Below are 14,023 nucleotides of genomic sequence, written 5' to 3'. Positions count from 1 at the left end.
TTAGCATTTCAGCAACTTTAGTTTATGGGGCTCAAAGGAGCTAACATACTCTTTAACAGTTGAATGCTACTAATATAAGGATACCTTAATTCAACAGTGAACTTAAAGTTAGTGGGAGAAATATCTTTACTAGAGATGAGCGAACGTACTCGGATAAGCACTACTCGTCCGAGTAATGTGCCTTATCCGAGTACCGCTGTGCTCGTCCTGAAAGATTCGGGGCGCTCCGCTGCTGACAGGTGAGTCGCAGCGGGGAGCGGGGCAGAGCGGGCGGGAGAGAAGGAGAGAAAGATCTCCCCTCCGTTCCTCCCCGCTCTCCCCTGCAGCTCCCCGCTCCGCAGCGCGTCCCGAATCTTTCAAGACGAGTACAGCGGTACTCGGATAAGGCACATTACTCGGACGAGTAGTGCTTATCCGAGTACGTTCGCTCATCTCTAATCTTTACTAATCCCAAAGGTCAGGTAACCGTTTCATAGACTGGTAAAGTTGGAAGGGAAGTCCAGGGTCATCGGGTTCAACGCCCTGTTCAGTGCAGGATCCACTAAACAATCTCAGACAGGTATTTGTCAAGACCTTGTTTGAACACTTCCATTGAAGGAGAACTCACCTCCTCCCGTGGTAACCTGTTCCACTCATTGATCACCCTCACTGTCAGGTTTTTTTTGTGTCTCCTCTCTTTCAGTTTCATCCAATTGCTTCTAATCTTTCCTTGTGCAAATGAGAATAGGGCTGATCCCTCTGCAGTGTGACAGCCCTTCAGATATTTGTAGACCACTATTAAGTCTCCTCTCAGCCTTCTTTTTTGCAAGCTAAACATTCCCAGATCCTTTAACCATTCCTCATAGGACATGATTTGCAGACCGCTCACCATCTTGGTAACTCTTCCCTGAACTTGCTCCAATTTGTCGATGTCTTTTTTAAAGTGGGGTGCCCAGAATTGGACACAGTATTCCAGATGAGGTCTGACTAAGGAAGAGTAGAAGGGAATAATTACGTCACGTGATCTAGACTCTATGCTTCTCTACATCCCAGAATTGCATTTGCCTCTTTGGCTGCTGCGTCACATTGTTGACTCTTGTTCAGTCTATGATCTATTAGTATACCCAAGTCTTTTTCACATGTGCTGCTTAGCCCAATTCCTCCGATTCTGTATGTGCTTTTTTTCATTTTTCTTGCCCAGATGTGGACTTTGCATTTCTCCTTGCTAAATACCATTCTGTTAGTCCTGCCCACTGTTCAAGCTTTTTTAGATCTTTTTGAATACTCTCTCTTCTCTTGTGTTAGCTATCCCTCCTAGCTTTGTGTCTGAAAATTTGATAAGTTTCCCATCAATTCCCTCCTTCAGATCATTTATAAAAATGTCCAACAACACTGGGCCTAGGACAGAGTGTTGTAGTACCCAACTTGATATATTCTTCTACTTGCATGTGCAGCCATTTATGACCACTCTTTGAGTACGATCAGTCAGCCAGTTGTGAATCCACCTAACAGTTGCCTTCTCAATTCCATATTTGGTCATTTTTTTCAATGAGAATGGTTTGCGATGCTTTGCCAAATGCTTTACTAAAGTCAATATATACTATATCTACTGCATTTCTCAGATCAACCCAGTCAGTAATTCTGTAATAGAAGGAAAATAAATTTGTCTGGAATGATTTGTTTGTTACAAACCCATCCTAGCTTTGGTTAATTACTCAATTCTCATTCAAGTACTTGTGTACATGCTATTTTATAATTTGGTCAAAGATCTTTCCCGGTATAGAAGTTAGGCTCACAAGTCTGTAGTTTCCTGGGTCCTCCTTCTTCCCTTTTTGAAGATGGGGGCATTTGTCTTTTTACAATCTTCTGAGGACGATCAGTTAGCCAGTTGTGAATCCACCTAACAGTTGCCTTGTCAATCTCATATTTGGTCATTTTTTTCAATACGTATGGTATGAGATACTTTGTCAAATGCTTTACTAAGGTCAAGATATACCAAGATATACTATATCCACAGCATTTTTCTGATCCACCCAGTCAGTGATTCTGTCACAGAAGGAAATAAAATTCATGTGGCATGACTTGTTTGTTACAAACCCATGCTGGTTCTGTTTAATTACTCCATTTTTATCCAAGTACTTGCATACATGCTGTTTAACAATTTGTTCAAAAAGATCTTTCCCAGTATAGAAGTCAGCCTCACAGGCCTGTAAATTCCTGGATCCACCTTCTTCCCTTTTTTGAAGATGGGCAAAGTCTTCTGGGACTTCTCCTGTTATCCAGGAATTTTCAAAGATTTTGGCGAGTGTTTCATCAATTACCTCTGCTGCTTCCTTTACTATCCTATGATGTAATTCATCTGGACCTTGAGACTTGAATTCATTTAAAGGGGTTGTCTCATGAAAGCATGTGGGGTTATGCACTTCTGTATGGCCATATTAATGCACTTTGTAATGTACATTGTGCATTAATTATGAGCCATACAGAAGTTATTCACTTACCTACTCCGTTGCTAGCGTCCTCGTCTCCATGGATCCGTCTAAAATCGCCTCTTCTGGCGATTTTAGACGCGCTTGCGCAGTCCGCTCTTCTCCCTTCTCTTGGGTCTCGGCACGAGCGGAGTTCGGGCTCCGCCCCCTTCTACGCGTCATCGCGTAGCTCCGCCCCGTCACGTGTGCCGATTCCAGCCAATCAGGAGGCTGGAATCGGCAATGGACCTCACAGTGAAGATCCCGGCGGCCATCTTACTAAGGTAAGTAAGAAGAAGGAAGAAGTCGCCGCAGCGCGGGGATTCGGGTAAGTACTACCCGGTTTGTTTTTTTTAACACATGCATTGGGTTTGTCTCGCGCCGAACGGGGGGCCTATTGAATAAAAAAAAAACCCGTTTCGGCGTGAGACATCTCCTTTAAGTTAGCTAAGTGTTCCTTCACCATATCTCTGCTAATAGATAGCCTGCATTCTTTTATTCCCCCAATAGCACGGGGAAGATCAGTTAATGTTGCATCTACTTTCTGAAAGAAAACAGATACAAAATAGGAGTTTAAAAGTTCGGCATTCTTAACCAATTCACCATTTTCATCTTGTTAGCATCCAATAGTATCTTTGACTTTTCTTTTGCTTTTGACATAATCCTTTATTATTGCTTTTGGCCTCTGCTGCAAGCCTCAATTCATTATTAGCATTAGATTTTCTGACATTTGCCCTATAGTTTCTGCAGACAACATTATATTCTTCTTTAGATATTTCCATTTAATAAATCTATTTTTCTTCCTTTTTAACATGTGTGCAAGTTCTGTGTTCATCCATTCCCATTTTTCTTCTTTTAGGGATTGGTAACGATTGTGCTTTGAGAATCTCATTTTGCAATATGTCCCAACCTTCTTGGACATTTCTGTCCTTGAGAACATCCAGCCCTTGGATTCTTCCTACCCTCTGAGTCCATTAAAATCTGCCTTTCTGAAATCCAACCTTAAGGTCTGAGTTTTCCCAGGTTTTCCTCCCCTTTTTAGCCAAAATTCAAGAATAGCATGATCACTGCCTCCTAAGGTCCCAGCCACCCTTACTTCCTCAACCACTCCCTCCCTTTTGATAAGAATTCGGTCCCAGATAGCTGATCACCTTGTTTTCTCTTCTACCTTTTGAAAGATAAAGTTGTCAGCAAGAGCAGATAAGAATTTGTTAGATCCACTACTTTTACCTGAGAGAGATTCCCAACGAATGTCTGGATAGTTAAAATCTCCCATGATCACTATGTCATGCTTTTTTGAGAGCTTGGCCATCTGTTGTAGAAAGAGTTCATCAATATATTCTGCTGGTCCAGGTGGCCTATAGTAAATGCATAAAATGGTGTCCTTTCTGTTGTTCTCTTCTTGTATTCTTATCCAAACAGTTACTACAGAATTGCCATGCTCTGAAGCTTGAATCTCTGTGGAGATTAATATTTTCTTAACATACACAATACCTCCTCCCCTTTTTAGGTATGTTTCTTATAAAAAGGTTGCATCCTTCAAGTCTTGTATTCCAATCATGTGTATCATTCCACCAAGTTTTCGTGATGCCTATGACATCATATTTCTCTTCCTGTGTTAGGAGCTCCAATTTACTGTTCTAGTTTATTGTTCTAGTATTATACATAGTTTTTAGAGCGTCCCCTTGTTACAGTCACAGTCCAGCCTACAAATAAATTGTCGTGTCCAATCTGGACGAGCTGTATCCAAAAACCTGAAAGACTTACGGTCTCTGAACAAACAGACCGCAACTGCACACAAAGCAGTGGTAAAAAAATAAAGACAACAGACACGAGGGAAACACTGCCCCTATAAACCCTTTACCCAGGAAGGTACCTGCCTGCATGCAGATAACCCACCCTAGCAAGGGTGAACCTGACCACAAACCTAGGCCACTAGCAGACCCTATGTGGGCGATGAGAAAACCACAGAGAACAAGATATCAACAATAGTAACCTCAGTAGCTTTGTGAAGAATCAAGAAAACAGGAGATTCAGCACCAAACTCTAACTTCCACAACAGTCAATGGGAGACTGAATTAAACAACAATGAGCTAAACATGCAAGTCTCACCTAAAACCACTCTCACCAGAACCAGAATATGAAAAGAAACAAATACAAGACCTGAACCAGATTACTAAAAAGGAGCAGATTCCAGAACCGCTGCAACATCACCTTCTCTTTTAGAAGGGGCCCCAGGATCCTTAGGACTAGGTCGATTTGGATTAATTATATGAAAGTTTTTTACTAGATGATCCACATAGACATCTGCAGCCAGTACCCATCTCCTCTGTCAGGACCATAACCACGCCAATGCACTAAGTATTGTAGAGATTTCCTAACCCGACGAGAGTCCACTATGTGATTTATCTCTATTTGAATAATTGCCATCTACCAGAACTGGGGCAAGAGGAGACGAAATGTGAATCAACACATTTTTTTCAAAAAAGGAAAACTGTCTGAAAAAAAAATTTAGGAAACACATTAGTTATTATCATAGAGCTGGGAATTGCCAAATGAAATGATACAGGATACATTTTTTTCAATGATTTTGAAAGGGCCAATAAACCGTGGACCCAACTTGAAGGACTGTTGTTTGAGTTTTATGTTCTTAGTCGACCACTAAACCAAATCTTCCACCAAGAAATTAGTCCCCTGAAAACGTCTATTATCCGCTACTCGCTTGAAATTTTGAACCGTCCTCCGAAGATTCTTCTGAATATCCTCCCACTCCACCTCTATGTTAGAGGAGAACTCATTCTCTTCTGGTACCTCCAAAACATATTTAGAAAAGTGACCAAAACATGGATGGAACCCAAAATTACAAAAGTAGGGCAATGTCGCCATAGATTCTAATAATCTATTGTTCAGTGAAAATTCAGCTAAAGGCAAAAACCCCGACCAATCCTCCTGATTCTCTGAAACATAATACCGCAAGTATTGTTCCAGACTCTGGGTACATTTCTCTGTCTGGTCATTAGTATCCAGATTATATACCAAGGAAAAATAGAGCTGAATTCCAACCAGAGAACAAAAAAAATGCCAGAATCTAGAAACCCCTCGATCGGAAACGATATAAGCTGGTAACCTGTGTAATCTCACAATATGAGTAATGAAGAATCTAGACAAGGTTTTAGCATTTGAAAGACCAGGAAGAGCCACAAATGTAAAAGAAAAGACAGCAGCACTCGCCTTCTTAAAGGGGTTGTCTCGCGAAAGCAAGTGGGGTTAAGCACTTCTGTATGGCCATATTAATGCACTTTGTAATATACATCGTGCATTAAATATGAGCCATACAGAAGTTATTCACTTACCTGCTCCGTTGCTAGCGTCCTCGTCGCCATGGTTCCGTCTAATTTCGGGGTCTTCTTGCTTTTTTAGACGCGCTTGCGCAGATCCATCTTCTCCCTTCGGCTCCGCTCGGCAGCATCGGCGATTTGGCTCCGCCCCTTGTACGCATCATCGCGTAGCTCCGCCCCATGATGTGTGCCGGTTCCAGCCTCCTGATCGGCTGGAATCGGCACGTGACGGGGGCGGAGCTACGCGATGATGCGTACAAGGGGGCGGAGCCAAATCGCCGATGCTGCCGAGCGGAGCCGAAGGGAGAAGATGGATCTGCGCAAGCGCGTCTAAAAAAGCAAGAAGACCCCGAAATTAGACGGAACCATGGCGACGAGGACGCTAGCAACGGAGCAGGTAAGTGAATAACTTCTGTATGGCTCATAATTAATGCACGATGTATATTACAAAGTGCATTAATATGGCCATACAGAAGTGTATAACCCCACTTGCTGCCGCGAGACAACCCCTTTAACCCTTACTGGGGTATTGAATGCACGCCCTGCTAGGACTGGATTCACATCCAAATATTATCCCAGGGAAAAGCAGCAGTGTAGGACAGCAATATCTGATGCAAAAAATAGTATTATGACATCCAGAGATGTATCTTTATTCCTCAAATATCATAAAAAGTAGTGACATTTCGGCTACCACTGTAACCTTTGACGGTGGTAGCCGAAACGTCACTACTTTTTACGATATTTGAGGAATAAAGATATATCTTTGGATGTCATAATACTATTTTTTGCACCAAACTTTGCTGTCCTGCGCTGCTGCTTTTCCCAGGAAGAGCCACAAAATGACACATTTTGCTAAATCGATTAATCACAATCCAGATGACAGTTATACCCTCAGAAGGCAGCAAATACATAATAAAATCCATAGACAAATAACTTCAAGGTTTCACAAGTATTGCCAATGGAATCAACCTCCGGGCAGGGAAATTACGAGGCGATTTTGTTCTGGCACAAACCTCACAAGAAGGGACAACACTAAATAAATCTCATCATAACAATGGCCACCAAAAATGAATGTGAGTAATTTTTGGGTATTGTTACTCCTTGGATTACCAGCTAACATGGAACTATATAGTTCAGATAGCACCTGGAGTCTCAAATGCACAGGAACAAAAAGCCTTCCCTCAGGAAGGCTCAATTAAGATAAATCCTGTGCTTTAAAAGGACCTATTCCTCCAAATGCAGCGAGACTGCAGACACCACAACGACTTCAGAAAGAATGGGTGCTGGAGGTTTGTCCGAAATATCTGGGACAATACTCCTGGAGAGAGCGTTGGCTTTTACATTACTATTGCAAGGAATATAGTTAATTAAAAAGTCAAAATGAGAGAAACCGCGTTTGTCCCGGGTTAAGTCTTTTAGCTGACTCTAAGTAGATTTTTTTTTTTTGTGGTAAAAACAGTCACTTTACGTTGAGCCCCCTTGAGGAGATGACATCACTCCTCCAAAGCCCACTTAATTGCCAGCAGCTCTCTGTCACCAATGTCGTAATTTGGCTCAACAGTAGTAGTAGAAAAAAGCACAAGGATAAAGATTTTGCAACGTATCAGTTCCCTGAGAAAGCACCATTCCAACCCCAACATCCGAGGTGTCTACCTCCACCACAAAAGGTTTGGAAGAGTCTGGCTGCATTAGAACTGGAGCCATGGTAAAGCATCTCTTCAAGTAATGAAAATATTGTAATGCTTCAGGGCAGTGTTTCTCAACTCCAGTCCTCAGGGACCCCCAACAGGTCATGTTTTCAGGATTTTCTCAGTATTGCACAGTTGATGTAATTGTCAGTGCCTCAGACATTGCCACAGGTGTTCTTACTATAGAATATCCTGAAAACATGACCTGCTTGGGGTCCCTGAGGACTTGAATTGAGAAACACTGCCCTAGGGGACGATCTAGAAGGGAAGCAAGCCTTCTTTGCCATATAAGTCAGAGGTTTAACCACCACCAAAAATCCTCTAATAAACTTTTGGTAGTAATTAGAACCCCAGAAAACTTTTAAAGAGATTTCACATTTTCTGGTAGCACCCAGTCCCGTACAGCATGGACGTCCTCTGGATCCATCTTGAAACCCTTCAGGATAATAATGTGTCCCGGAAATGTGATTTCCTTCTTAGCAAATAAATTATTATCACGCAATGTTTGAAGAACCTGACAAACCTGAGAAATGTGCAAATCAAAATCTGACGAAAAGATAAGAATATCATTGAGATATACCAGTACAAAGTGGGCAATAAATTTATAGAGAACTTCATTAATAAAAGAATGGAAAACCGCAGGAGCATTTGTTAACCCAAAAGGTATCACCAGGTTCTCATAATGCCCTTTGGGTGTGTTAACAGTGGTTTTCCATTCATTCCCCTCCCTAATCCAAATCAAATTATATCTCCCCTCATAAATCTAACTTTGAGAATCAGTTGGCACCATTCAACTGGAGGATGACACTTTTCTCTAACTGTTAAATAGCAAAAACAATTAACTGATATATTGATCTACAATTTTCTTGATTGTAGACTAGGAAGATATACCTAGATATACCTAGTCCTATACCTATACGCTACTATAAGTAGTGGAGGGGTTAAATGAAACCATTTTTATATACCAGTGAGTGTGTGTGTGTGTGGGGGGGGGGGGGGGGAGGGGTAAGATAGAAGATAAGATAGTCCCTTAGACCCCCTCCCTTGCATTCCTTTTCACTGACATAACAGTTTATTTGTATGTATATACATTTCCTGTGATGTAATTTATGATATATAAACCACATGCAACTTTGAATACATTAGAAATCACTTGATACCGCAACAGGCTGGTGTGATTTGTATTTCTCCTAAGGGCCCATACTTCTACACGAGATCTGATTGTCTTCACCTTGGTATACAATATCAAATTCTCCTTAAACTAACCTCCAGACTGCCTAGTCTTCTGGCTGAGACCTACAATAAGGACAATTCTGAGCAAAATGTCCAGTACAATTGCAGAAAACGCACCATTCTCTAGACTGAACCTTTTTCCCTTTCCTGACATTTCCAGCTAATGAACCCAGTTGCATGGGTTCCTTCCCATCAATCGGCATGAAAGGTGATGTAGAGGAAAGCCCATTATGCCTTTCTCTAACACATTAACCAACTCTGGCTAAAGACATAGCATATTCAAGACTGCAAGACACAGGAGAAGCAACTAATAATTTTTTAATTTTATTACCCGGACCAGAATAAAACTGGCTTCATAAGCAGGGTCATTCCATTGAGTTTCTGTTGCCCAATGGTGGAATTCGGCGCAGAAATCCTCAATAGAAAAGTCTGCCTGATGTAAACCTCTGAGTTTTCTCTCTGCCAATGACACACTAGCAGGATCTTCATAGATTAATACCGAAAAGAAAAAAATGCATGTGCTCACCACCTGCTCCTTTTCATCCCCACTCTCAAGAATTGGCTTAATATTCAGTCTCCGAGGTTGGTAGCCATGCAGTCCATTACGTAGCATATGTGTAGATCCAAAAAAGATTGTCCATCGGATTAATGAATAAAATAAGCCTTTATTTGAAAAAAGTGTCACAGCATCAGTCACAGAAAGGACGTGTTTCGGTCTATGTCAGACCTTAGTCATAGATTAAACCTAGTGCTGTGAAAAAAATTATACACAGAGGATGAGGCTTCAGAGGAGGGAGGTAAAGAGAAAGCCCACATCTGGAGATCCCCCTGCAGCTTGGAAATGACCATCTTCTGTGACTCTTCACCCGAGGAAACAGGATGTAACCTTTAAATAAAGCTTGCAAGACTCTCTGAAAGAAACAAATTCCTGCGTATTTCCAGAGAATCAGTCAGGTAACTTGAGTTTAGGCTCCTTACCTGGAGCCACCAGAGTTGGTTGCCGCTGTTTAACCTCAGCAACTTTAATTGCCAGCACCCTTAGCTGGTTTGACAAAACCTCAATGGGATCCTTACCAGATATAAGTGAAGATATCCCACTGTAAGTGTAGGCTATTTAATATGTCACATCCAATCTGGATGCACTGGATCCAAAAACCTGAAAGACTCACGGGCTGTGAACAAAAAGACCGCAACTGCCAAAAAACAGTGGTAAATAATAAAGAAAACAGACATCAGAGAAACACTAACCCTATAGACCCTTTACACAGGAAGGGACCTGCCTATACGCAGATACGCACGTACCCGACAGGAGATCCAGCACCAAATTCTAACTTCCATCATATTCAGAGGGAGACTAAATTAAAACAGCAATGAGCTAAATGCAAGGCCAGTTTAAATAGCACTCCAAAATTACCCACAGGTGAGACCAAGCAAGTCTTACCTAAAACCACTTCAACCAGATTAGAAGATGAAGAAAAACAAAAACAAGACCTGAACCAGATTACTAGAAAGAAACCGATCCTAGAACCGGCCCAAAATAGATGATGGGAGAGATCTCTGTACTGACCCTTGATATATTATACATAGTTATTAGAGCACCCCCTTGTTACAGTCCTGGGTATAAATAGATGATGGGAGAGATCTCTGTACTGACCCTTGATATATTATACATAGTTATTAGAGCACCCCCTTGCTACAGTCCTGGGTATAATAGATGATGGGAGAGATCTCTGTAGTGACTCCTGATATATTCATACATACCTATTAGAGCGCCCCCTTGTTACAGTCCTGGGCATAAATGGCTGATGGGAAAGATCTCTGTATTGTTCCCTGATATATCTATACATAATTATTAGGTCGTCCCTCAACTGTCTTTTTTCTAAACTAAATAATCCCAATTTTGATAACCTCTCTGGGTATTGTATTCTGCCCATTCATTTATTACTTTAATTGTCACCTTTGAACCCAATCAAGCTCTGATATGTCTGTCTTGAGTACCAGTATCCCCAAGGGGACTTTAAATCTGCACCAAAATATGCAGCAAATTGTTTGAATTTCGTTGCAGAATTTTTGTGCAAAACTGCAGCATATTTTTCTCCGCTGCGTGCCATTAGGCTTACAAGGTTAGAAAAAATGCCAGAAACATCTGAATACATTTACATTCACACAGTACATTCACACATATGCAGAGTTGCGTGTGGAAAATACACAAGATATTATATGACATGCATTGTGGATGAAATTTTAAGAAATGTGTATACTCACTGCGCAACATGTGCATTTTGAAGCCGCCCTAATTCTCAGATTTTCCACTTCTGTATGCACTGTTGTAATTAAAAACAATTTATTGGCTACAAACGGTCACATTAAATGATGTGAAACAAAATCTTTCTGTTTTCAGTGCCTTAATCTGTATATTAATTTTCATTTTATTGTCTCCAGAATTTACAGTCAAAAGTTTCTGCACACACGTGGACATCACCTCCTTCTCGCAACTGCAAATTCTTCGCTTGGATGGTAACGAGATTGAAAGTAATAACATCCCACCAGATACTCCCTTATGTCTGCGGAGAGCTGATATTATCAATATGTAATCTGCAAAGAGAACAAACGCTATATATGCTTTATTCATTTCTCTCTGCTCACAAGTCTCTCATAACTGGAAATGATGCATGGAATGTTGCATTGGAGACACACACGGTGCTGACTGCAGACGATACAGTTTGAAAACCACCCTAATATTATGTACAACTAATAATGCATTATTAATGCGTTAATATCGTAATTATTGTTTACATGACTCTGAAGATGCTGTAAACAAGAAAACTGGGCTATAAAATCATTGTTCATAAAATGCTCATACCCCCGAACACCCTCTTCTTGTTAACTCCTATAAAGCATTACATTGTTAACCCCTGTCTTTTATATATTGTTATACTATTATCCAATTTCTAGTAATGATCATCATGATGGGTTTCAAACCCAAGAAAATAGCATTATTTTTTTTTTAACAAATTTCACAGTATGTTTCCTATTCTCATAAAGTATCTTATAAAAGGGAATATATGACTTTGTTAAATGTATCCAATGAACCAAACAGGATGTATCAGGTGATTTCCACATCATAATAACCTTTCTATATGAAGTCTTTGATAAGAACCTTGAACTAGTTCATCTAAGATCCCCGAGAGGAATACTTTTAGAGAATCCAGTCAGTGTGTGGAAAAGAAGCCCACGGAAACAGAAGGGTGCCACCTTGACACGTGTCTAGACAGCATGTAATAAGTTCCCCTGACATCAAAAGCATGTGTCTCTCTTTGAGATATCCCTTGCATTTAACCTAACTGGAGTGTAATACAATTGTGCTGGATCAATTTTTACTCTCTGGATCTTTTTACTCTCTGGCACTAAGAACTGTAGAAAGAAATGATTTCCTCCCAATCATCCAGTGAAATGCCAGGTAGGTCAGTTGTCCATTTACTAAAGGGTTCATCGAATATCTTTATGCCACTAGATTGCAATAGGGTATAAATGCACTAAGGGGCCTAGCTAATTCTTATCAACTTCCCAAACTGAACTTAGAGGGCATCATGAAGCTCCAGGTATTTGTGGAAGACAAAAGAGAATGGCAAATTAATCTTTTGCTAAAAAATGTGTATAGGAAGGGAAGCAAGAGGGCTTAGGAAAAATGCTCTTTTACTTTTATATGCTCTAATAAGACATATCAACAGGGGATGTCTTCTTGGTACATTCCCTTTAAATTAGTATTCCCATCACAGAATGTTGAACCGTTTTAAAGGACCAATCTTTGGCTTTACTACTGTACAGCGGCATTCTCAGCGGCCCATTGTGGGTAGATGTGTTGTGCAGAGCAACACTGTGAAGGAGCTTCAGTGCTCTGCAAATCCTTCATTTTAAGGCTATATGCACATGGATAAGTAAAACGTTGTGCCCGAGATTTTCGGGCACAACTTGCATTGGACAGCATACAAACTTCCCATCCATGTGCTGTCCAGTGTGCAGGAGACTGCTATTGACATCTGCTACTTTCATCTGAAAATTGGACAAGAATGGGACATGCTGCGATTTCTTTTTACTCGGACTATCAGTCCAAGTAAATCAAAAAGCCCATGTGCGTACACACATTCAAATGAATGGGTGCTGTTTATGTTCGATTTTGGATCAATTTCTCAGTATAAAAATTGGACAGAAATATCATCTGTGTGCATATATCCTAAGGATCAGTAGTGGTTCTAGCATTCAGAGCCTCATCATTTAGAAAGTTCATAGCAATATGTCCTCACTTAGTGGGATAAAATATAATCATTGGACTGCATACAATATCAGGTATGAATGGTGGCCAGGAAGTGTTTTTTAAGCTTTTTTTTATTCACATAAGCAGTGTTTCAGTCTATAACACAGAACTATGTAAGGCTATGTTCACACTGCATTTATAGTACATGTTCATTACATATGCCAAATGTATCCATAATCTTCTATGGACGCGACATATGTGAAAAAAAGTGTGCTTTTGGCAAACATCTTGGAGGTATGTGTCTCCATATTTTTTAAACTGGATTGACTATAGTCAAGTATGCTTTACACAAAAAAGGAATACTGCAAAAAAAACATTGTGTGTGGTTCTACAGTAAGAGTCAATTGACAATGTAGGTAACAATATGCTATACAGATACATGAATCATATGTGCCATATGTTCATGAGACTTTACTAGCAAATACAACACATGTATACTGTCAATGTAAGTAAGAAGTCTTAGGTGTTCCTGTTCTGTGGTACTAGATATCAGGTGTGATGTATCTGACATTCAAAAAATGTCATCATTTCCTTTTGTGGGAGACAAGTGTTTGACCTGCTTGCCATAGATGTTCTTAAAGTACAAGACATACCAAATCCCTCTATAATGTTTACTCTGCTTTTTGCAATATACCCAGCTGTGTATATCATTCCAGAATTGATGTATTTCTAATAATTTCAATAAAAATACTTTTACTCATTCAAAGATGAAGACTCTTCTGATTACATCCATGGACATTTTATACACTTTACTGAATAATACAACATATGGAGGTCCATTAAAAATTTTCAAAAAGTTCCAATGAAATGCCGATAGGAAGAACTTGATTGAACTGACTTTTTTGACTAATAATCATAATAAACTGCGGTTAGTTCATAGGTTTCGGCCATAGAAGGTCACAACCACAGACCGCCTACAATCAGCAAAAGAAAAAGCAGCGACAATTACTGGAGCATCACAGTCCCTTCAATACCTTGCAATACCTGACATAATTTATTCAA

At 40.3% G+C, this 14,023-nt stretch overlaps 1 protein-coding gene across 1 annotated transcript in view; it reads left to right on the top strand.

Moving 5' to 3' along the window:
- The window catches only part of FMOD (fibromodulin), a 50,702-nt gene extending 37,042 nt beyond the window's left edge, over positions 1-13,660 (top strand). Inside the window, exon 3 of the mRNA XM_066600301.1 lies at positions 11,149-13,660. Coding sequence (XP_066456398.1) covers positions 11,149-11,300 — 152 coding nt within the window. The 3' untranslated portion in view covers positions 11,301-13,660. The remainder of the gene's footprint in view (positions 1-11,148) is intronic.
- The last annotated feature ends 363 nt before the right edge of the window (positions 13,661-14,023 follow it).

Source organism: Eleutherodactylus coqui, chromosome 4 (genome assembly GCF_035609145.1).
Source record: "Eleutherodactylus coqui strain aEleCoq1 chromosome 4, aEleCoq1.hap1, whole genome shotgun sequence".
In the NCBI taxonomy this organism is placed as follows: Eukaryota; Metazoa; Chordata; class Amphibia; order Anura; family Eleutherodactylidae; genus Eleutherodactylus; species Eleutherodactylus coqui.
This window is presented reverse-complemented; position numbering and strand designations above follow the sequence as displayed.